At 35.7% G+C, this 25,820-nt stretch overlaps 1 protein-coding gene and 1 long non-coding RNA gene across 3 annotated transcripts; one reads left to right on the forward strand and one right to left on the reverse strand.

Moving 5' to 3' along the window:
- The first annotated feature begins 1,629 nt into the window (after positions 1-1,629).
- Positions 1,630-24,866, forward strand: LOC125662520 (sodium-coupled monocarboxylate transporter 1-like). The gene is given in 16 exon segments (XM_048894772.2): positions 1,630-2,040; positions 2,505-2,573; positions 2,978-3,029; positions 4,133-4,200; positions 5,697-5,777; positions 5,975-6,048; positions 7,285-7,419; positions 9,215-9,350; positions 10,001-10,086; positions 12,683-12,795; positions 13,104-13,174; positions 18,736-18,822; positions 20,747-20,922; positions 21,750-21,849; positions 23,017-23,140; positions 23,628-24,866. Coding segments are annotated over 14 exon segments (1,587 nt in total). The 5' UTR covers positions 1,630-1,695; the 3' UTR covers positions 21,844-21,849; positions 23,017-23,140; positions 23,628-24,866.
- On the reverse strand, positions 14,035-17,290 carry LOC125662673 (uncharacterized). Of its 2 annotated transcripts, XR_008797869.1 has the most exons (4): positions 16,916-17,290; positions 15,504-15,672; positions 15,032-15,212; positions 14,035-14,736 (listed from the first exon to the last, which is right to left on the reverse strand). It is a non-coding gene; the product is annotated as an uncharacterized LOC125662673 (long non-coding RNA). The 2 variants fall into 2 exon arrangements; XR_008797868.1 differs by having other exon boundaries at positions 14,035-15,212; positions 16,916-17,286.
- Positions 24,867-25,820: the final 954 nt, after the last annotated feature.

A 25,820-nucleotide genomic window follows, 5' to 3' on the forward strand; every position in this document is an offset into this window, starting at 1 on the left:
AAGGAGTGAGCATCCAATGTCAACCGGTCACACCAACGGTGAGCTCTATGTCTCGATCAGGTAAATGTATTAATCGGTAGTCATAATCAGTGTGCCAAGAACGGCCTAACAGTCGGTATAAAACAAGTCAAACAGCAATGATATATTGCATTGGCAAACTAGATCATTCATCGGATTTACAAAATGTATACAACGTGATAATAATGCAGCTTGATACATGTCTAAATGTGAATGATCAAACAGTTTATAAACAGAACCAAGTACAACACTTCCTTTTACAGAAACGTGTTTTTGTCTCACAAGATCATAGTCATAGCAATGTTTAAATTTGTCGTCACTCTAACAACGCTGTGAAATTTAAACAGAAGAATTATAATTACTATTTCAATATCTCACGGAAATAGGTTTTCGTTATTTCCATAAGGATGACAGGGACAGATCTTCAAAGCATAGTTTTTTTTTGAATGCCTGAATAGTCTTTGTATTTTTATTCTATAAGATAACGCATCAGATTTGCATATAACCAAATCAGGAGAATCGTGTCTGGAACGAGATCCAAGGTCAGTTTCTGACTGGAATTCAACTAGTAAGATTAATTAATTAATTGATTGTTTGTCTGCTTGTTTTACGTTTCGTTACGAATGTTTTACTCATATTGAGCGGTTAGCACCTGTAGGTGAAGCACCACAAATTTAGACATATGATATAACACTCAGGGCCGTGACAGTGAAAGTTCGTTAACATGCAATCGCTTGTTGCGAAACGGGACTTCCGCTTAAAGGTCATATCCGAAAGACCCATTCTTCTTGATTCTAAATACTGAACGGTTGGCGAAGTAACAATCAATACGTATGCTCAGGTCTTAATTTTGACGCGGTCATGGTACGAGTGGGGCTCGAACTCACGAACGTCCTAGCTACGAAACGAACACTTTATTACTGACCTACTGCGACAGGTACAACAGGTACGAATTATCCATATAAAACTGTATATATGCATAATATTGCACAATTACATGTGCCAGTGCATATTGACGGAATTTTAATGGCTGTTTTATTCCTGTGGTTACATAATGTGCTGTGGGTCACACACTATGCTACCTTTTATAACATTTTTAACAACAAAACAAAATTGACGAATGTGTGATATTCACTTACTAAGTTTACATTTTGTGTGCTCAATGCAAAAATTGTAGTCAGTGCTTGGACACACAGTATAAACGCCGATGGTGGTTATATATGCTATGCAAGAATGATTTTACAAGTCATACATTACGGAAAATAAATATATAGAGGAAGGAAGTCCCAGTGAGTGGTGTAAAGGCAAAGAGGACTACAGTTCATCCGAATACAGGTAATACTCAAAACACCACTGGAAATATAATGAAAATAAGAAATAGTGCATTTTCTCTAAAGTACTAAAAGGTTTCTAACACGAAATCAAAACTGAGATTGAATTCCTTATTTTCAGAGTTTGTGTTTTATTGTACCAAATCTGCGTAAGAAAGGTTAGACTATCAGAACACCGGACTACGTATTTACTTAATTCATGATTCGTAGTATCGCTATTTATAAGTAACACGTGTAAATGATTAATTACATAGCCAGAAATTTGTGAATATCTAAAAGTTCATTCATTACAACGTTATTCTAGCCACGTTCTAAAGTATTGCAGTAGAACTGATTAACGGACAACATGGCACAGTCAAAATCAGAATTCGATGTTTGGGACTGGCTGCTTTTCGGGGCAATGCTGGTCATTTCGGCAGGCATAGGGATTTTCTATGCCTTCATTGGCGGACGACAGGAAACAACCACAGAGTTCCTAATGGGGGGCCGGAGTATGCAGCTGATACCCATCACTATTTCCATGCTAGTCTCTTTCATGTCAGCCATCTCGATTCTCGGAATCCCCGCGGAGATGTACAGTCATGGGACTCAATATTTCTTGGATCTGTTCGGCTTCATCTTGGCAGCCATACTTTCTTCCCAGCTGTTTGTGCCTTTGCTGTATCCTCTTCAGCTGACCAGCTCGTTTGAGGTTAGTAGTGATTATGAAACATCTAAGTTTAAGAGATAATTTAGCAATTACATTCCTTTCAAGATTAAACAAAATAACGTAGTCCAGGAATTAAAAACTCACAACTATGTCAAGGACAAGTGCTTACAATGATTTTCCAGTCATAACTGAGCGACCAAGAAACAATGTGAAATCCGTGGTATCGAGGTTTGACTTTTTTGAACACGTACATTCAATTTCATGGGGAAACTATCAACGCTTGAGCAAATTCAGCTTATCTAGGGTCATTTGATTTCGTTGTTTTCCCTGAGTTCAGTTTCCCAGCTTCGATAAATCAATGAATACTCCCTATCATGAATAGAACTAGAATTTTAATTACTAGTTTTAATTTATCTATTTATTATATATAAGGGTCAATATTACACCACAGATTTGGCAAACATATACACACCAGCAGTAAACCTATGTATTTGTGTTGAATGCAGTACCTAGAGCTACGGTTCAACTCCAAGGCGGCGAAGCTGACGGGGACGATCATGCTGATCCTACAACAGGTAACTCTAATAGTTTACAGGGTCCTATTCATGTATTTTCATTTAGAGGACCTCTGAACTTACAGAAATATTACAGCTGGATTATAGAATTGCAGCAATTTCCCTTTGCTTATTATTGTGAAGATTGTCGAACTAGTATAGTAAACATATCCAAAATCTGATTTCAAATTACGAAGAAAAGAAAAACATGCATCACTGAAACAGTGTGGTTTACACAGTTACCCTCGTTCCTGAAGGTTCAATTTTAAATTAATCCTAAATTTCAGTAAAGCTTTTGGGTACAGAGAGACTTTTCAATTTCATTACTGTCGGTAGAATCAGTAATTTATCAATGAATTGTTTGCTAATCGAAAACTTCCATTTGATGAAATAATTGTAAAAATATAATCGTGCCCTTTGGTCAGGTGATCTACATGGGCGTGGCTTCCTACGCACCTTCGACTGCACTGGAGGCCGGTGAGTATTGCTACATTGTATATTGTTTTAACTCTATTAATAGGCACATATTTTTCTCAGGAATTACAATTTTTAATCTTACACATTAACTAAGCAACAAGCACATACCTAGTTATTCTATAAGTAGACGATGAAGTACACACGATAATGATACAAGGGAAATGGAGACCAAAGCAAAGCACAGCGCCCACAATGAACTTTTCAATGAGCATATTTCACTTGTAAATAGACCTTCGCCAATATATTTGTTTTAACATGCGCACACCCAACAGTGGCATAATAGTCATAATTTTGACGGCGATCGCTTACTAATAGAAGTAGAATGATCAAAGAAGCGAACTAGGGTATTAGTAGATGTAATCTCTACCATTTCAATGTTTTCCAGTTTTATTGAGAAATACACGTCTGTCGAAGAATCTGTGCTTTTCATTGGTATAGCTCACCCTCCATGTCTGATATTGCTGTGTCGTGGGTTTAAGGAAAAATTACGGCTTACAATTTATCTATAAATCAAACTATGAAGAACAAGAATGTGTTTTTACACTTTGTGATCCAGGGTGTCTCACAATAGATATATTAGAACAGATCTGTGACGTGATTATCGTAGAATACATACAGGGACAGGGTAGCATCAAATAACAGATTACTTTGCAAATCCCAAGAGTAAACATCCTCGTAGTCTAAAAGTATATTTTCAATTTTCCTTCCAGCAAAATATAAGAAAAATCTGTGTTTTGTATATTGGACGAACCTGCATGTAAAACCTGTAAAATTGTTTGACTCTGTGGAGTGGAATTTTCGTGATTTGGGAGGAATTGAACAAGCTTGTTAGTGTCTTGCTGTGGAAATTGTTTTTTGTTTTTGTTTGTTTTTTGCTTTGCTTTTGCTTTGCTTCATTGATGTCCATCAGAAGAAAATCGCCTGGTGTGTATTGTTATTTGACTTGCATGAACTATAAATGACTTACATGTGAATTGAGTTATGTATACTGAGATTGATTTACAGGTACGTTGACTAACTTGTTGACATTTCGATTAACGTATTTGTACTGTGATTGAGTTTCTTGTACTGTGGAGATGTTGAAGTTTTTGTTTTCTCGACAGTCACCGGGTTCCCGACCTGGGCCACTATCATCACCGTGGGAGTCGTATCGACCTTCTACACCTTTCTGGTAAGTCGGTGTTGACATAACACACCCTCCTGGTAAGTAACTCTCTGTTGACATACTACACTCTCCTGTAAGTCGGTGTTGACATAACACACCCTCCTGATAAGTATGAGTATGTTAACAGTATCTCTGTTTGATATCAACTAATTAACTACATCGTTGTCGACGGTTCTTGTAAAATAAGGGTCGATATTCTGCATCTTTCTGGTAGAGGCATGCTGACACTTGTATGCAGATGTTCTAAAATGTTTTGAAAAGTAAGCGTCTGTGAATATCCATAGCTTTTTGTTAAGTATGTGACAGGTGAAGATAACGAACATTAATCAATCTCATAACTCCTATAATGTAAAACTTATACGGTACCAATTTTGAAATACCAGATGCGAATTTCGACAAATAATGTCTCTTCAGTGATCCTATAAACAATACAACATAGTCAGTTGGGCAAAGACGGACCCCTGGATATACAAGAGGTTGGATCAGGTGAATGGGAGGAGTAAGTATCCTCTGTCGACCGGTCACACCCACCATGAGCCCTATCTCTTCATCAGGTAAACGGGGTTATTCGTAGTGAAAATCATTGTACCAAGGGAGGTCTAACAATTGGTATAAAACACAGCAGGCATCATTTGACCCAATGGTAGGTTGTATTGACAAACTAAATCGTTATAACGACCATAATATTTGCGGAATGCTGACTTGTAACGAGACTGTTGAAACCCCTGTACCTGCATCTGTCGACTTCTTATAACGTTCTGTTAAATCCCCCTCTGTTGACTTTCTATTACTTTCTGTTAAGTCCCCCTCTGTTGACTTTCTATAAATTTCTGGTAAGCATGCATCTGCTGACGTTATTTAACTTTCTGGTGAGTACTTCTCCATCGACCTTTGCTTATTTTCTAGTAAGTGAATTTTCGTCGAACCTTTATAATTGTTTTGTATTCCTGGTTCAAATGTTGACAAATCCACAGAAAATGATCTTTGTCAACTTTCCATACGTTATAAGAAAGGTGAAGATAGTGGATACCGATCGTAACAGACATTTCAATTCTACTTTGAAACTCTGGAATGAACCACGTGTTAGCTTTGTTCAAGGACATGTTTAACCACATGTTTGTTCTGTTTTGCGACAGAATAAATCAGTATTCAATCTGCTGTGGGTTTGTTCTTTTATAAGATAGAACAAAGCACGTGCTCGCTCTGTTATAAGGTAAAATGAATCACGTGATCGCTCTGTTGTAAGGTAAAATGAATCACGTCCTCTCTCTATTTTAGTTTGAAAGGACTTGCGTGTTTTCTCTGTTTTAGGGTGAAATAAATCACGTGCCCTCTTTCTGTTGTAGGGTGACATGAATCACATGCTCTCTGTTGTGGGGTGAAATGAATCACGTGCCCTCTGTTGTGGGGTTAAATGAATCACGTGCTCTCTGTTGCGGGATGAAATGAATCACGTGCTCTGTCTGTTGTAGGGTAAATGAATCATGTGCTCTCTGTTGTAGGGTGGCATGAAGGCGGTGGTGTGGACGGATGTGTTCCAGTCTATAGTAATGGTGGCTGGATTGTTGGCAATCGTCATTCAGGTCGTAATTTACTTGTGTATAATGTAAACGAGATAGAAAGAAATGAGAAGAAGGAAGAGAAAGAATGAAAGAAAAAAGAAAGTTTGAGAATATTGGCTTAGTAGAATACATGTTATACACACCAGCATAAAATCTGTGAAGATTATTGGTGAAATCAGAATGTGTATCTTAGAATGGCGTTTGATTTCTTTTGACAGGGAACTCTATCTGTGGGCGGTATTGACACTGTGTGGCGGACCAATAAGGCGTGTAAGAGAATATAGTTTTAAAAGTAAAATATCTACTTATTGTCCCAATATTACCTTTAGTGAGAAAACCATTCAGATATTGTAGTGAATGTAAGAAAATAGGTTTCATTGATGTTTTGGTAGTAATCTTGCTTTCTCACTATATAGATGACTAATGTTAACCTATCGCTATATAAATGTGACAATTGATATTACTTAATCCCTCTATAAATGTACTGATATCAATGTAAGAATTGATATTATCTAATCACTATGCAATTGTAATAGCTAATGTCATTTCATAAATATATGAATGCAATACTCAATGTTACTATCTCGTTATATAAATGTAGTAGGTAATGTTAGTATACTTTCATGCAAACGACTCGAATATGAATAGTCAAGAAGCATTAGAAAAAAACCCAAGATATTTCCCTCCGTAAATAGGAAACACGCTCTTCGGGATGATAGTGATTGATCGAATGTCAACATACGTCTTATTTCTGTTTTGATGCCAAAGAGGGCCGAGTAACATTGAAAATATTCACACCTCGAAAAACCATTGTCATAAATGATTGTTACTCGGCCACGCCTCAGTTGACAATGGCTTTTTCGGATAGAAAACTTTCAATGTTACCCCTAACTACATGAAATATTGTTCATATTATTAATTGTATCTCCTTACATAAAAGCTCATGTTGATATATTACCTTATATGATTGATTAAATATTGTTTAACGCCCCTCTCACTTATATTGAGACGTCAGCATTGCTGGTGAAGAGCTGTAAAATTTAGGCCTGTGCTCGGCGTTTACAGGGAGGGGTCTTTATCGTGAAAGGTGAAGATAAAGAACAGTGATCAATCTCATATCTCCTATAAGCAATACAAAATAGATGGTTGGGCAAACACGGATCCCTGGACACACCAGAGGTGGGATCAGGTACCTAGGTCACACCTGCTGTGATACCGTATCTCAATTGTTGCGGTCTCATCCGAAGGACCGCCATATTTAGTCGCCTCTTACGACAAGCAAGAGGTACTGAGGAACTATTCTAACCCGGATCCGCACGGGATTATATTGCCTTATCAATGTAATAATTGTCATCATTTTTCATTATACAAATTGATATTGATTTATCGCTATATAAATGTAATAGCTAATATCAATGTACTAGTAGATATCCAATTATCAGTCATCTAACTTGAATTAACGTTTGTACAAACGGATCCACGTTCACATCAAAAGAAGAGGGACACCTAAAGAAAATTTCACTTTCAGTTTCAACCCTGACCCCACCCAGCGTCATCCGTTTTGGTCCATAATTGGTATGATGGGATGGACAGCAACGTATGCGGTCAACCAGGCTAGTGTCCAGCGGTACTGTGCCCTTCCCTCTCTAGGAAAAGCCAAAACGTAAGTATTACAACATACATGCACTTCACGAACATCTATACGTGCAAGTGGGTGTTACTAAAACGCTAATAAAAACGGTACGGAACTGGAAACGGAAAATAGGCATATATGGTGAAGTCAAAATCAATAGGTTAACCATGAACAAGGGAAGCATAATTTATATTTCTTGTGAATTATAGACAGAAGGAAATATTGTACTTCCGGTGTTAGCAGAGGTGTCAGTGAGCAGTAACAAACATTGATAGATGGGTTTTTTAAAGCAAAAGGCTGATCTAATCCACCGTGTCACAACTGTATTTCTGTGAATTATGTCCTTCTAATAGCCTGGAAAAGATACTAAAACGATAACCAATAGTGTCAATTCCGAAACTTTCAATTTAATTTGGCCCTATGGTGGAGTAATCAAATCTGAAAGGTACATGCCGATGAAGGAAAACGTAAAGATAGCAAACGATTAACAATTTCATAACTCATATAAAGAATGCTAAATGAAGAGTAGGACAAACACGAACCCCTGAATATACCAGAGGCGAAATCAGGTGTCTACGAGGAATAAATATCCCCTGAAGATCGGTCAGACCCGCCCGCCGTGAGCCCTATGTATTGATCGTGTTTTATTTGCAAAGGTTATCGGATCTCAGACATTTGGGAAGCACGGAATCATTCTATTCTATGATATACATTTGTAAAAGTTACAATATTAGTATTGACAGACGCAAAATGATTTTGTTAATAGTAGTCCTGTATTCTGAAATGTCAATGTAAAACTTATACGGTATCAATTTTAATGCACCAGATATGCATTTTGACAAAACTCAGTGATGCTCAAGCTAAAATTTTGAAAATTCGAAATAACAATAAACTTGTACGAGCTGAAAGGAATATTCGAGTGCCAAAAACGGAGCCAAATTCGTCCAAGGATAGAGCCATGCATGAGGGAGATAATCCTTAATTTTGAAATGAATTGCTAAATTTTATCCCAGGAATTAAATATACATCCGTATTTTCAATCTAGTAACGAAGTACTTAGCTACTGGACTGTAGAGACCCTCGGGGACTAACAGTCCACCAACAGAGGCCTCGACCCAGGGGTCATGATGTAAAACTTATATGGTACTAATTGTGATGAATCAGATACCAGAAATTGATTCATCATTGAGATAAGAACGCATTCACCTATTTTCCGACGTAGAAAGAAATGATGTTGTCATTAAAGCCCTGTCAAAACAAACGTTCTAGACCGAGGGAATTGTTCCTAAATATGTTCGTTGATACGGTAATCACGTGATTTCAGTAATACTCATACATTTCTTCCGTAGGAGACGGATAGCTATTATAGTTAAAGTGGATAGATTACAGATGTCATGCCTCCCTTTAATGACAATGCCAGAAGTGAGATGATATGAATAGTGATAAAAGTCTTATAATATGGTCAACCATTTAAATGATAACTCTATGTACGGGATTGGTTGGTCCTATATTGTTCAAATTCCCGCTCGAGAATTTTTCAATCATTTTGAAACGCCATCTTTGTCAGTAAAGGACTGCAAATTCTTGGACAATGTTTGGCGCTTATAACCCTTGAACAAGGGGGGGGGGGGTCATTGTGTTACACTTACTGTGATACGGGACCTTTCTTTTTGAGGTCTCATCCAAAACACCGTCCCAATTAGACGGTTCTGGTGACAAACAAATGATACCGGGGAAACACAATGATAACTTTGATGATATGGATAATGACTGAGTGGTAAATTAACATTTCGTTGCAATTAACCATATTAAGTTAATGTTTCAGTGCAGTTCACCTGAACATAGTCGGGGTCCTCCTCCTCCTGTGTGTCACATGTGTAGCCGGTATAGTGGTGTTCGCTTATTACGTACAGAAAGGATGTGACCCCTACACAAACGATGACGTCAGCAATACTAACCAGGTAATATAGAATATGTCAAGAATTCAAGCCCAAGAACATCGAGTTTGTTAGAAATTCAGACCGAGCAATATCGAATATATTAACAATCTAAACCGGGTAACATCGAATCTCTTAGAAGTCCATATCAGGTAACCTCAAATGAAAGGCGAAGATAGCGAACAGTAATGAGTCTCATAACTCATATAAGTAATACAAAATAGAGAGTTGGACAAACACGGGCCCCTGAATATACAAGAGGCGGTATCAGATGCGTAGGGTGAGTAAGCACCCCCGTCGTCCGGCACATCCGCTGTAAGCCCTAAACCAGGTATAATAAAAAAAATGTGTCAGAACTTCAAAACAGGCAACAGCAAAATCAGGTGATATCGAATGTCAAAAATTTATACCGAGTACCATAAAAAATGTCAGCACTTAGAACGTGGTAAATAGTAAATATATCGGCTGTCGAAACCGAGTATAGCAAAAATGCCACATAATTTATCTCAGCGGAATGAATTTTCAGAAACAAAATGTAAATTTTAATTCTAACAATCTACAATAATGCACTTCGTTTTCATTTCAAAAGACATTTCTAGAGAAACTATGAGTAATATATGCATCGTATGAATTATTCTGGTTTCTTTTTTACTTGATTGACATTGTATTTACAGATCATTCCATTCTTTGTGACGGAGACACTGGGATATCCAGGAATCCCCGGTCTGTTTGTGGCCTGTCTGTTCAGTGGCGCTCTCAGGTCTGTATTTTGTCTTACCTAATTCCAAGAAAAGGTGATGCTAACGAACAATGGTCAGTCTCACAACTTCCACAAGGACTACAAAATCAGCAGTTGGACAAATACGATCCCCGGGACATACCAAAGGTGGGATGGGGTAGTATGAATTATCCTCCCCTGTTATCATTCAGATAACAAAATTACACAATGCTTTTATTTTGAACGACTCCAAAATTTCTTCATCAATTTCCATCGTTTTTTAATAATTTGATGCACTCTACTGGAAATGAAAGCATTTGCATTAAGAAACACGAATTATTAAATGTCATACATGTATTTTGCCAAGATTTCATACGTGAAAAAGTGAGTATGACTCTGTGTTTGATCATTCTCTCTGTCATCCCTTGGTTTCAGATTAAATTTTTAGATGCTTTTAGAGTTTCACTGAAAGTGGTGCCATTGTCTACAGCATGGGAACTGCTTTAAAGTAATAAAACCTTCATAGTCAAGACCACTAAGAAACGGTTTCCGAATGGTGTGTCCAGTAATGTTTGACTTTCATTAAACATCCCCACGACTTAAGCTTTACTCTCTATCTGTTTTCAAGTTCGCAGGGTGAAATATCAGCGTCATTTTGTCTCAACTTGTAAGAAGTTGTTTCCAGACAAAGTTTAGAATATCACCTGCCTTTTAGCAAGGAACTATGGTCTATAGAGTATGCAGGACCTATGAATGTCCCAGTTATTTAAATGTTCGTAAACTGCATTTCTGAAGACATTGTATGTATGATTGATAGTGTCTTGTTTAACGTCCCTCTAGAGATTTTTTTCCACTTATATGGAGAGGTCATCAATACCGTTGAAGCGCATCAAATTTAGGCCTATGATCGGCGGTTACGATGGTTCTTTAGCATACCACAACTAATGTAACATGGGACATCCATTTAAGGTCATCACCTAGGAACCGTGACATTCACACCTGATGCCGAGCGTTTGGCAATGGAACTGTCTACTTAGGTATATCACGGCCGGGATTTGAACCCTGACCTTTTGCATACGGGGCCAACGCTCTACCTCTATACCACCGCGGCGGCGCTTTACATGAATGAGTATGCAAGGTGAAGATAACGAACAATGATCAATCTCATAACTCCTACAAGCAATACAAAATAGATAGTTGGGCAAACAAGGACCCCTGGACACACCAGAGGAGGGATCAGGTGCCTAGGAGGAGTAAGCATCCCCTGTTGACCGGTCACACCCGCCGTGAGCCCCATATCCTGATCAGGTAAACGTATCATTATAAATCAAGTACGTTAATAGCCTTAACAGTTAACCTTCAACGGATTGTATTCAAAAAGTTTTATTAAAAAACAACCTTGGTTGTTTAACAAATCAAGATAACCGAGAAAGAAATCTCCAGCTTTTCAGGTAGTGCTTCGTGAAAAGTGAAGCGTTGCAGGTTATTAGCTCATGAGTTTAAAGATTAAAAAAGATATTTACATTTTACTTTTTTCTGTCTGAATTCCCAGCCTTTAAAATTAACTTGCCGCCTTGTTTGCTTAACTATCTATTTTGTATTACTTATAAGTGTAACTTATAGGAGTAACGCGAATTGATAACTGTTCGTTATCTTCACCTTTCATTCATGCGTTGATTGTTCAAAATTGCATTCATAAGGAAATAACTATCGTTGTGATTTGTAGAAATATCAACAGGAAAAACATTGGAAATGTAGATGTTTCAAAGAGTCAAAACGTTAATTTCTTTGCGTCACATATCACGGTTGAGATCAAAAAGACAAAAATCAAGGCCCTGGCTATTTCAAGTAACACGTGGTATCTGGATAATATATCTGTGGTTGTGATTAAGCATGTGATCTGTTACCCTTTAAAGCACAAACCAGGGAGTTTGACATAAACTTTAGGATTGATATTACTCTTGATTACTTTATGTGTCCGAGGAGAAGACAAATATTTCAACTTGGGAGTAAATGAACAGTTGTGTGTTTTTTGTTGTTGTTTTTTTTTTCAATGTTGTGAATGTTTTATGGAGATCTCTAGGATTTAATATCCTACCTTTGTTTGTTTTATCTTCTATGTTCCATAGTTGCGTGTTTGATTTGCATTATTCATGGGGTTTCTGAGATTGGTCGCTATTCGTTATTTTCACTTTTTCATCAGTGCGCGATTCTTTAGATAGAATAAATAAAATTCTCTAGCCACAAAATTTCATTTCAGTGGAAATAATGCATTTTTTAGTCACGAAAGAAAACAGACAGAAAAAGCATTTATAATTTGAATGCATGTATTAAATTGAAACGTATATATGTTTTAAAACAAAATAAATGTAACAGTTGGGGTTAGTGAGCTACTTGACGTTCAACCAGAATTTGTTGAAACTCTTAATGAATACATTGGTTGTTTTTTTTATATTAAAACGATGTTCCATAGTTTGAATGCTTTAAGATTCTAATTGAATCCATTGATTTTGATATTAACACGATATCCGCTTGTTGGAATGTTTTGGGATTCGATATGCATGCATCCATTTTTATATTTGCATGAATTGCTTGAATGCTTTGAATTTCTAAATACATGCATTGCTTTTGGTATCAGCACGATGTCCTCTTGTTTAAATGCTCTATCGGCGGTCACGTGGAAAGATATTTTGGAGCCATTCTTTGGAGAGAAAACAGAAACACAGAAAACCTGGATCACAAGAATATTAGGTATACAATGAGTGATGTGTTCAATACTGGGTATACAGTGAGAGATGCGTTGGAGTTTTTACGTATTTCAATTACTTATTTTAGTGAAAAAGAACATATACTAGAAAGTTATATCTTTTTAAACGAAGTGTTTAAAACGCATATATCATAATTGATAGCAATGATTTACAGACATTACTAATAAGTACTCTGTATTGTTCAACTTTTGAATACATTAATCCACATACCAATACAAAAACAGGTCAGCTAATAATGGAACACAATTTGTACCCATAAGAATTCCAATAGTTTACAATCATTACTTTTAGTTGTTATATATGGTGGAGCAGGTATCGGGATGGCGTTTATGACAATGAACTTAGGCGGGACCGTATTACAGGTACGTATTATAGTCTATCTACATTGAATACAGATCTCCTCTCAGGATTAATACCGCATCCCTAAACATAAATATCACTGTATGTTAGATAAACAATAACCAATGTTATTTACCACATTGTATCTTGTAAACGTAGTCAGTTCTAATTTGGAGTCGATCAAAATATATTGTTACCTTAGTATTTTACAAAATTTATTTAATCAGTGAAAAAAGTGAAGATGACAAACGGCGATGAATTCCACAAATCCTATGAAGACTAGAGAACATAAAATTAAAAGCAAGGGAAACACGGACCCCTGGACATATCAGAGGTAGGATAAGGTGTATAGGGACAATACCCCCATATTGACCGGTCACACCGTCCATGAGCCCCTCGGTCAAACGCAGTAATCTATTGTCACAATCAATATCTAAATGGCGGCCTAACTTTTGGTATAAATCACGTATGGCAACATTCAGCCAAATGACAATGCAATGTGCGAAATTCATAATTTAGACCAACTGTTGGAACCTGTTTAACCCTTTCTCTACCGGCACATTTTAGAAGTTTTTAAAGACTAAATGACAATATTTTTAAATCGAGTTACATATGCATGTATCACGATTTTAGGTAGGCATGTGATATATAATGTTGTTACGAATTGGACAGGGAACATTTTTTTCATAAAGTTTGTCATGTTATCACATGACCCCAAGGAGTTATACGGGGTCAAAGGTCATTTAAGTGCACATTTTTGCAATCTTTTTTCTCTGGAATATATATATATATTACGACCCCTCTCATTGGATTCGAGTCAAAAATAGGAAATTCTAAATGTATGAGCTGATATGTCTTTTAAAATACTACAAAAACATCACAATCAAATTAATCAATTTTATTGACAAACAAATATTTTTGGTTGCTAAGTAACAACACTCATGGTGTAATTTTGACCATAATTTGCCTTTCTACATCCATTCGACACAATTCAAACATAATTACATTGCATGATGATTAGTAAATGTCACATTATTTTAAAAATATAATCTTTGACTAGATCTTAATCATTTTAAAAGGTTTTTAACAAAAAATATAATGAAGAGAATTAAGGTCAAAGGTCATAAAATGAAAATTTCGTACTTCATATACATATTCATCATTTTCTAATAATATGACGTTTTGCCATTGTATCCCACTAAATAGTATAAATATTGCAACATTAAAACAAAGATCTTTCCTGTTAAAATCTAAAAAAATCAATTTTTTAATATTCAAATATATTTGGTTGCTAAGCAACAACACCATTATGATATCAAATTTTATGCGAAAATAATGCCCGTTTTTCCTCCCCAAGTTCATTGTACATGTATACGAATGCTCAAGTACTTACTTTCAGTCACTAAATTTAAATGTACTTGCATTATATTTAATAAAAAATGTTCTTCTTATATTCAACCTCTTAAAACATATTTCTAGACATAATTCTTGATACTAGGTTGTTCCGATAGGGGCATACGTCGACCAACATCTGTCTATCGACTGGAACTTCTCAGCAGACATGTATAAGATAATGCCCAAAAATCTGAAGAAAAAAAGAAAGATTGTTTATACTTAGCCCCAATATACTGATGTATTCTCAGAGCTTTCGAATACTCAATTGGCTCTGTAAATGTTTTCTATAATCAAGGCCCTCTGAAAATTATGCGTTTAATTACTTGTAAAATTTTATCTGGGGTAATTGTAATACACATTTAATAAATGTGTTAGATGCACAGCCAGATTAATTTTGGTAAAGGTAATCTTATAAAATGCATTTTATTATTCGTTTTAAACTGGAAATCACTGTCACAATATCGGTACTTTAAAACTAGTAATACCTGTACAGTTCCTCTTCAGTGAGAGGCTTCAAACTTCCTCGGGAAGCATATGACAATCCTTCCCCCTAGATATGACCATCTCAGCATAATGGTTGGTGGCAACACAGATGGAGAAAACCAAATCTTCTGTCAAAAACAGTTTCATAAAATCTGCAATTCTCTGAATAATCAGGTCCCATATCTGAAAATAAAAATGCAAATAAAATCAGTATTGGCCATCATACCTTATTTGTCAGCATTTAAAACACTTAGCATACCTTATAATTAGAAACAGAATAATGATTTTCCGTGTTTTGTCTCTTTTTGTATGCATGTTATATCTAGTAATGCAACGATAAACAGTAAAATGGTACATGTATATCAGTGTACCATAATGCCATGATTCCATTTGTGAATGTATTATCTGGATTCATTTGAATGTTAACTAAATGTATACGGATTTAACCCTATATTCAACCTCAAAGAGTCATACCAACTGCATGCCAGGTTGTCACTCCAAATGAAATGCCACAGTTCTTGGATCAGGTGTCCCTGTGTCCTCCACATCAACATACTTCCAATGCATGTCTGGATTTGCCAGTAGACTGTCACTAGTGGAAGATACCTGGAAGCTTCCCACTAAATATTGGGATGTCAATAACCTTTTTAAAGATGAAAAAATACAATTAAGAATTATTGGTTTGTGTTTTAAAGCAGAATATAAGCTTCATGATAGTAAGGGACAGTTTCGCACGAAAGTACTGATCATATTTATCTAAAGATAGAGATGTCCTATATTTGAAGTGCTATTTGGTAAGGGATTACATACATAGTTATTTCGGATTTCAAAGATTTCGGTTGAGAATCATTGAAGAGACATTATTTGTCGAAAAGCGCATCTGGTGCATCAAAATTGGTACCGTATAAGTTTTACATACATATGTTAGAAATCAAATGAATGGAATATTTCATTATACTTTGTGAGTGTAGCAGAGTGCGTTTTGAAAAAAAAAGCACACTATACATCATGGGGGTGTTAGCATTATGCCCAACATATACATGGGAGCAAATACTGAAGAATATACAGTGTCCAGCGAAAATATTGTGCCTCTGAGGGAAATTGAACGGCCCCAGATTTAAAGTAGAATTGAATTGGTTCTTCATTGTACACAGTGTCTAAATCCCCTGACATGGTACTCTGATGTGGTGTGGATTTAGTCGAAATTAGAGAAAATCTAAGTAAGAAGTGGGCACATGCCCATCAGCTCATAGCACACCAGCATGTATGGATCATATAATTAAATGCTTTTTCAATAGCCTGTCATAACCAGATTTTGATTGATGTTACCCCCCCCATCCCCCCCCCACGCACACACCTTTTGTCCCAAACACACATTTTGTTTTTATTTCTGTTACAATATGAAGAAAAACCTCAAATTACGGCAATAAATTCTATTATTTATTACGATAATACAATAATGCAATATATGCTTTCCTAACAGATTGTGTTTTCTTTGCAAAGAAAGATTATTTTTTTTATAAACATAGAACATCTTAGAAAATAGCCTCCACACCAATGGTCACGAATGCCCAGTCTGATTAAAACCATCCCACCCTTTTCTCATCGTACACTAAATCCACCCTCTTCTTACACTCGCGCGTCAGGTGAGGAGATACCAAAAAGGGGGGGGTCAGACTGATTAATGCCGGGCCAGGACAGATTAATAAACAATTGGGTGTTATATACTTGGTTTAGATATCATAAAATATAAATATTTTCTTTCATGAAACGACAAATTATGGCATCAAATCGCGGTTAATATATTAATCGTGCATTTTTCATAACATGACATAACCGCGAACGTTTTTTTCTTCTAGTCGGCCTATGTGGCTACATCAACTTACATGTTTATACTGAATGCATGATCGTTTGGGTCATCCTGCAACAGGATATCCAAGGTATCTTCAGACTTCTTCATCTGACATCAGGTCGTTTTCAAGATGTAAAATACAATACAAGCGTTTGTTGTGTTGTTGTTTTCGTTGAAACGGAAACACGTGTGTTGCCCGTGGACACTTTCAGAAAACCCCGCGGCCGCGATCCGGATCACGGGGGGAAAAGTATTATATATACAATATGCAGACTGGTCTTTTTATTTTCTTTGTTTGGCAGAAAAAATTATTTCTATACCGAATAAATATTACATAACGTTTATATCTGAATTTGAAGTATTTTTTTTTATTCACTCTACCGATGTAACATTCTCATTAGGTGTTTTATGAAGTTACAATACAAGTAGGTGGTGTAACTGTTATTTACCAATAATGGTTTTTATACTTCTTTTTTTTTAAAGCAGAGAATACCTGGTTGATTATTTCATACATATATGTATATTGTTTTAGTGTATCAAAAAGTATTCATATTACCAACAGAGGACAATACAAATAGTTTTCACTACTTTATTGTGCGATGCGCGTCGATCGCTTTCAGCACCGACGTTTTATCGCTAATTTTAAAGAAAACCGCGCAGCATGTCCCTATTTCATTTTATCGTAATATAAAAACTAACAAGAATTACAACACGAATAAGGGCCCATCAAAAAGAAAATTTCCTGTACTTTTACAGGCTGTATTTACGTTTCCCTATTTCCATATATAAATATTGGTAAAACGCCGATATGTTTAAACATTGAGAAATAAAATCGTAAGAAAACGTACATGTGCAAAAAATAGCTATTTTCTTATAACTTTGCCAGGCATTAGAAATAATTTTTATATGTTCTGAAAGCAGGGAATATATGCTTTTCAAAAATATAAAAAATAGTGCATTCATACGGGAGATTAAAAAAATCGTATCGAGTGGGAAAATGGCCTTGTGACAAAGCGTTGCGTCATATTTAGACGAAGCCATCTTTCGCTTTAAATGCTTTTATTAATTTAATAGCTTTATTTACTTAACTGATTTTTACATAGTTAAAAAATAGAGAAAATTTCCAAAAATATGATATATAGATCATATATCTTATGACCGTAGTTTGAAAGATTTAGAGGCACTCCTTTTGCACTGTCCCGTTTTTACGCGCCACCGGTCAAATTGACCGGTACGGTAGAGAAGGGGTTAATGTTAACTTATTTGTCGGTAGTCTGTCTCAATTCAAACATTGGTCATCAGAAGAGAATATGCTCTTGAGTATTGAATCAGTTTAGAGACTTAAACGTCAAATGCAGGTGAAAATTGAACATTGTTAAATATATATCGAAATTTAACGATGGAGAAGATATCGGCATTCAATTTGTCATACAATTAAGTTGTTAGTTTATTAGCAACAAGTTGATAAAGCAGGGGTTCCAACAGTGTCGTTTAAAGTCAGCATGTCGGAAATTCTATGGTCGTTATAACGATCTAGCTTGCCAATATAACCTACCATTAGGTCAAATGCTGTCTGGCATGTTTCATATCGATTGTTAGGCCGTTCTTGGTATATCGATTTTAACTACGGATAACTCTGTTTACCTGATTAAGGTATAGGGCTAACGGCGGGTGTGACCGGTCTACATGGGATGATAACTGTTCCTAGGCAACTGATCCCAACTCTGATGTGTCCAGGGGTCTGTGTTTGCCCAAAGCACTATTTTGTATTGCTTATAGGTGTTATGAGATTGGTCACTGTTCGTTATCTTCACCTTTCATCTATGTAAATGAAATATACAATATCTATTTCAGGCTTCCTTTAGCTTCACTGGCGCCGCCTCCGGTCCAATACTTGGAATATTCGCACTTGGAGCTTTCTTTCCGTGGGCTAACTGGATAGTCAGTATTGGCCTATCATCGATCAAAATGGCTGTATTGAATTTTATCATCACACATAAATTAAGGCAACGCGTTGGCGTGCTTATGCAAATTAAATAATCAAAATAGATAGCATGCTACAGAAACATGGTTTGTACATGACATTTAGTACGTAGTTTTAATTGTGACGTTATAAGGTATGACCATGCATCCTCTTCTACTTATTAGCCTCGATGCATATTCATACACTACTTTTATTGAAAACAATAATGTTACTAGAAGAGACAGAATTTATTGCACAATAACTCTATTTTCATGACGTTATCATCAGTTTATTTGCATGGTAGGTACACATACGGATTCCCAGATATCAAGAGTAATGCTTGCTAAAGTGCAGAAATCGATATCATTTACTAAAAACTTTGGATAAGGTGGTACCCGGGATTTGCACAGCGCTATCCCTTTCTTGCATGCTATTCCTTTTCAACTTTATCGTTTTACATTGTACCTAGTACAAATTCAATTTTCACATGTTGGATAATTTAGAAGACCGAAATCATTCAGGAATCTAATGTTAGCAATGATTCAATTAATAAGATTGAGTGTAAATGGTGGACCTAACATTACATTTGTTGGTTCTTTTTCGAATCCACCACATGCTTTGGAATTTCTGTATATGACACAATGAACATTACCAAGTGGTCAGAGAGGAAGTACATTCGGGGTCAAAGGTACAATGCCAATACATAGAACACACTGACAGTAACGTGCTGGAGGTGAGCAATTCGTGATGAAGTGGATAATGTTATAAAACTACCGGCAATGTAAATTACTTTACAGTCAACATCAATTCATTATATGTGTGTTTACTGTAATAACATCACTGTCAACACCAATTCATTATAAGTGTGTTTACTGTAATGACTTCACTGTCAACACCAATTCATTATATGTGTGTTTACTGTAATAACATCACTGTCAAAACCAATTCATTATAAGCGTGTTTACTATAATGACTTCACTGTCAACATCAATTCATATCAGCGTGTTTACTGTAATGACTTCACTGTCAACATCATTTCATTATATTTGTGTTTACTGTAATGACTTCACTGTCAACACCAATTCATTATAAGTGTGTTTACTGTAATGACTTCACTGTCAACACCAATTCATTATAAGCGTGTTTACTATAATGACTTTACTGTCAACATCAATTCATATCAGCGTGTTTACTGTAATGACTTCACTGTCAACATCAATTCATATCAGCGTGTTTACTGTAATGACTTCACTGTCAACACCAATTCATTATAAGTGTGTTTACTGTAATGACTTCACTGTCAACACCAATTCATTATAAGTGTGTTTACTATAATGACTTTACTGTCAACATCAATTCAATATAAGTGAGCGTGTTTTAATGCAATACATACTCAAACAAGTGGTCATCAATCTATTTATTTGTCTATCTATATATTTAGCAAATTATTTATGTGTCTATCAAAATATCTAGCAATCTTCCTTTCTATTCCAAAGCCTCCATTTACTGAAAATAAATTTTGGATATACCTTTAAGAGATACAGAACCCTCGCTGATAAGGCTCTGAAATCCTAGATATGACTTTAAGAGATACATAACCCTCGCTGATAAGGCTCCGAAACCCACCTACAGCTTGGGATACCACTACATGGATGAAAACATGTTTGGATGGGGCATAAAACGATACACAAACCAAAAAACATTACACTGTCGAAATACGTTTTTTTTATGCTTTATACATATCTGTATCAGCTGTGACATGTCTGTACCCTATACACATAAACCCATGGTTTAGAGTAAAGAAACAAGTTGAAATCCAATAAACAAAACAAAAAATATTTGACAAGCTTACAGACAATAATATATGCAATATAAGTCTATAATTTAATTTCTCTTTTACAGGGAGCTGTAGTCGGGAGTGTTTTCAGTTTGGCTCTTCCTTTCTGGATCAGTATTGGTGCCTACAGTGTAGTTGGAGCGCCTAATTCACTTCCGTTCCCGACAGAGAACTGTACAAAGGCCGATAACTCCACTCTGTTTGTAAATATGACGACTACAACACCACCTGTACCTCCAATGTATGTATACATTTACAACACATTATCATATAATACAATGTATGTTAAAATGTTTATCACGTCATCATATGATACAATGTATGTATCAATGTATAACACGTCATTCTATGATACAATGCATGCACAAATGTATATCACGTCATTATATGATACAATGTATGTATAAATTATATCATGACATCATATGATACAATGTATGTATAAATGTATATCATGACATTATAGGATACAATGTATGTATAAATGTATAACACAGCATTTCCTAATTCAGCCTACGGATTACTTCGTTGTCCTGATCAATATGTAGGGCTCATGACGGGTGTGACCGGGCGATAGGGGATGCTTACTCCTTCTAGACATCTGATCCTACCTCTGGTGTGTCCAGGGGTCCGTGTTTGCCCTACTATCTACATTGTATTGCTGATAGGAGTTATGAGATTGATCTCCGTTTGTTATCTTCACCTTTTCACATAGAAATCAATTTTTATTCAGAAAGACAAAAACGTAACATTGCTTCCTTTCCAGCGTCTGGATAGGTTTTATGACGCAAATATGAATGCCATAAGTTTAAAACACCTAGCTTTTTCTATCATTGAAATAGTAACTCACAATTTTCAAGAACAATTTACAACAACAAAATGACAACTAACATTACATTGAACTTAGGACATTAAAGTAGTATATTCTAATCGTTTCTCTATGTGTGAGTATTTACAAATAGGACATTTATATCATGTATTGTAATTGTTGATTAATACCCGGGTACTTTCAGTGTGGACTCTGATGTTATGTATTCTAATTTCTGTTTTATATCCGGGTTCTTACAGAGAGGGCCTTGACGTCCTATACACGATATCCTACTTGTGGTATCCATCCATAGGCACGGCGACTGTGGTAGTTGTTGGTTTCTTGTCAGTCTAGTCACAGGTCTGTGAACCATTATTCCAATTCAACAAAGCTCTCTTGTAATCTCATTTAACCACATACTTCTACAATGTCAATTAGCTGTTTATTCTAGTAATATCATTCCTCGCCTCTAGTAATGCCACTTTAACATGTACCCCGCAATCTTAATTAAAATCATACTCTAGTAATTATTATTAAACATGTACCCCAGTAATCTTAATTAAAAATCTACTCCAGTAATTATGATTAACCATGTACCCTAGTAATCGTAATTAAAAATCTACTCTAGTAATCATGTTTAAACATGTATCTCAGTAATCTTAATTCAAAATCTACTCCAGTAATTATGATTAACCATGTATCCCATTAAAGTCAATTAAAAATCTACTCTAGTAATCTTAATTAATATTGTACTCCGGTAATCTTGAGTAACCATGTACTCTAGTAATCTTAATTAACCATGTACTCTAGTAATCTTAATTAACCATGTACTCTAGTAATCTTGATTAACCATGTACTCTAGTAATCTTGATTAACCATGTACTCTAGTAATCTTAATTAACCATGTACTCTAGTAATCTTAATTAACCATGTACTCTAGTAATCTTAATTAACCATGTACTCTAGTAATCTTAATTAACCATGTACTCTAGTAATCTTAATTAACCATGTACTCTAGTAATCTTGAGTAATAATGTACTCTAGTAATCTTGAGTAAACATGTACTCTAGTAATCTTGAGTAAACATTTACTCTAGTAATCTTAATTAATCATGTACTCTAATAATTTTAATTAACCACGTACTCCAGTAATCTTAATTAAACATGTACTCCAGTAATCTTAATTAATCATGCACTCTAGTAATCTTAATTAACCATGTACTCTAGTAATATTGAGTAAGCATGTACTGTAGTAATCTTGAGTAAACATGTACTATAGTGATCTTGAGTAAACATTTAATCCAGTAATCTTGAGTAGTCATGTACTCCTGTAATCTTCGTTAATCATGTACTGTAGTAATCTTAATTAACTGTGTACTCTAGTAATTTTAATTAATAATATACTCCAATGATCTTAATTAACAAGTACTCTGTTAATCTTAATTAATCTTAATTAGTCTATGAAAGGCAAAGTTAATAGCAAGTATTTCGTGCTATTTGACGTGTTACTATATCAATATACATCTAGGTCTGACCCCCAAGGATGAGGTGGATAGCAAGTATTTGATTCCTCTGTTTGACGGATCTTCTGCTGCCTACCGGGACAGTTCAGACGACGTCTGCAGTGCTATATAGAATTCCAGGATCCAGAGGTTTGTAGAACGACAAGTAACCTTGAAAACTATTGTTTGTCTTACATTACAATCTCACAAAAATAAAACAAACACGACTACTAAATCAACACTACGCTACGCCCGACATGAGAAGCAAAAGTAGCTGTTCTGTCAGATATGGCCGAACAGGCTAGCTGAAGATCAGTGTTATATTTAAATGAAAACTTCACTTACAGCTGGAGTTGGCTCAAAAATGCCCGGATGGGAAGTTACCGATATACATACGCAGAAACAAAAGATTTATGTATCACTTTTCTGTACACGTGGTATGATTAGAAAGTACTATGACACCCTCATAACTGTACTTTGTCTCCTCCTATTCACGCACAGTCAAGTTTTTCTAAATGAATCGTCATTGTACTAAAATGACGAACACTAAACACACCACGTCCTATCTTAATTTGTACTCAACAAATCATCCATTGTTTGAAAATGATGTAGTAATAGGTAAATTTAATTGTTTCAGGACATTAAAGAAGAACAGGCTGTGGAATTCTCGGTGGATGCCGAAAAACCTGTCATAGTTCTGATAAAAGCCGATAGGCTCCGAGAGAATATGTATATCTCAGAACCAATCGGAGGGATTTCTTTCAAGTCTTTGCACACAGCTGAGATAGGGCATAATAACTCTGGATTCGAAAGCAATGAGGCACCGTCTTCTTATTCGAATACACAGGAGGATGAAGCACATATTACAAAGACAGAATCATAAGAGGATGGTTTATTACAGAATATATGTTCCCTTTTAAATTTTCGTCTGTGATAAATGATGATCCTTGGAAATACCATAGACCCCGACAACAGTAATAGTTAGATATCTCGTAACTGTTAGTGCACATGTAATACGCCATCCTTATGATTTAGTCCCTTGACCAGGTATCGATAGCAATGCCAACTCATATCAACCTATGTTCTATTGCAACGTTTTGATATCAACACACCATCATGACATGTTGTAATTTTCAAGTTGATTGGATCTATATAAGTTAAGCTGATCGGATCTATATAAGTAAAGTTTATCAGATCTATGTAAGTTAAACTGATTAGATCTATGTAAGTTAAGCTGATTAGATGTATGTAAGTTAAGCTGATTGGATCTACATAAGTTATGTTTATTAGATCTTTGTAAGTTAAGCTGATTGGATATATATAAGTTAAGCTGATTGGATCTATGTAAGTTAAGTTGATTAGATCTTTGTAAGTTAAGCTAATTTGATTTATACAAGTTAAGCTGATCGGATCAATGTGTGTTAAGCTGATTATATCTTTGTAAGTTAAACTGATTAGATCTAAGTAAGTTAAACTGATAGAGCTATGTAAGTTAAGCTGATCGGATCTATATAAGTTAAGCTGATTAGATCTATGTAAGTTAAGCTGATTAGATATATGTAAGTTAAGATGATTATATCTATGTAGGTTAAGTTGACTCAAAGAAAAAGCAATGGCTTAAAACAGATAGTTTAATGATCAATGCATGATATAGCGTTTTAGTTACCAGTAAAGATTGGATTCATGAGTTGAGTTTTGCTAGTGTTCAGATTGTTTTCTTCAAACCTTATTCTTCTCTGTGTAAAAACATGGTAAAAAAAAGTTTTGGAAAAGTAAAGATAACGAACAGTGATCAATCTCATGACTCCTATAAGGAATACAAAATAATTAGGCAAACACGGACTCATAGATATACCAGCGGTAGGATGAGGTACAATGGGGGGAATAAGCACCTCTCTCGACTGTGTACTTTCTTTATTACGTCAAAGACTTGAAACAATGGCGAGCCAATCAAAAATGAAGACAATACTATCGATATCTGTGTGTGTGCATTCATTGTTCTGCTAAAAGTAATGTGATATCTTGTCTGTGTTGCTGTATCAATGATGTCAACACAAGCAAAAGACCGTCGTCTATTCACCACTGAGCAATGAAGTTTCCGTGTAAATTCACCAATTGTAAGCGGGAATATGTATCAATCACGTTTCAAATCATGACGCTACCAGCAAATGTACCGGGTTTAAGTATGGAATTATCTACGTAGTATGCATACACACTTTGGTAACTCGTATTCTACCGTGAGCATTCTTGACGTTCAATCTTGGTTCGTCAGAAAACAATATGTGTGTCAAATTTTGATGTAAATTTAACCTCTGTCAGTCCCATTGTACTATATAACGTCGATGATGGGTTAAGTTGGAAACCTTTATAAAGTCTTCTACAGAAAATCCCATGACGTTTAATTATTTGAGAAATCATTCTAAGTTTAAATGCCCTACAATGACATCCTACTGTTAGTAGTGTACGTGGTTGCAGCAGCTATAAACCTTTTTTTTTTTGCAAGTGGAACTTGTTTGTCACATCAATCGGTTTATAGTGCAAAGATCAAAGTTCAAGCATTCATTTGCTTCACAGAGTGCTTGATTTCACAAAGCATTGCTTAAACACGGTATTCTTTAAGTTTCGCCAGTTGTGAGTGGATTTGCAGCTGGACAAACGAGAGGTAGGATCAGGTGCCGAGGAGAAATGAGCATCCTCTGTTGGCCATTCACACCCGCCGTGAGGCCTATGTCTTGATCAGGTAAACAGGATAATCTGTAGTAAAATCAGTGTGCCGCGAACGGCCTAACAGTCGGTATCAAACACTTTAGACAGCATGTAACCCAATGAT

This window comes from Ostrea edulis, chromosome 8 (genome assembly GCF_947568905.1).
Source record: "Ostrea edulis chromosome 8, xbOstEdul1.1, whole genome shotgun sequence".
Classification (NCBI taxonomy): domain Eukaryota; kingdom Metazoa; phylum Mollusca; class Bivalvia; order Ostreida; family Ostreidae; genus Ostrea; species Ostrea edulis.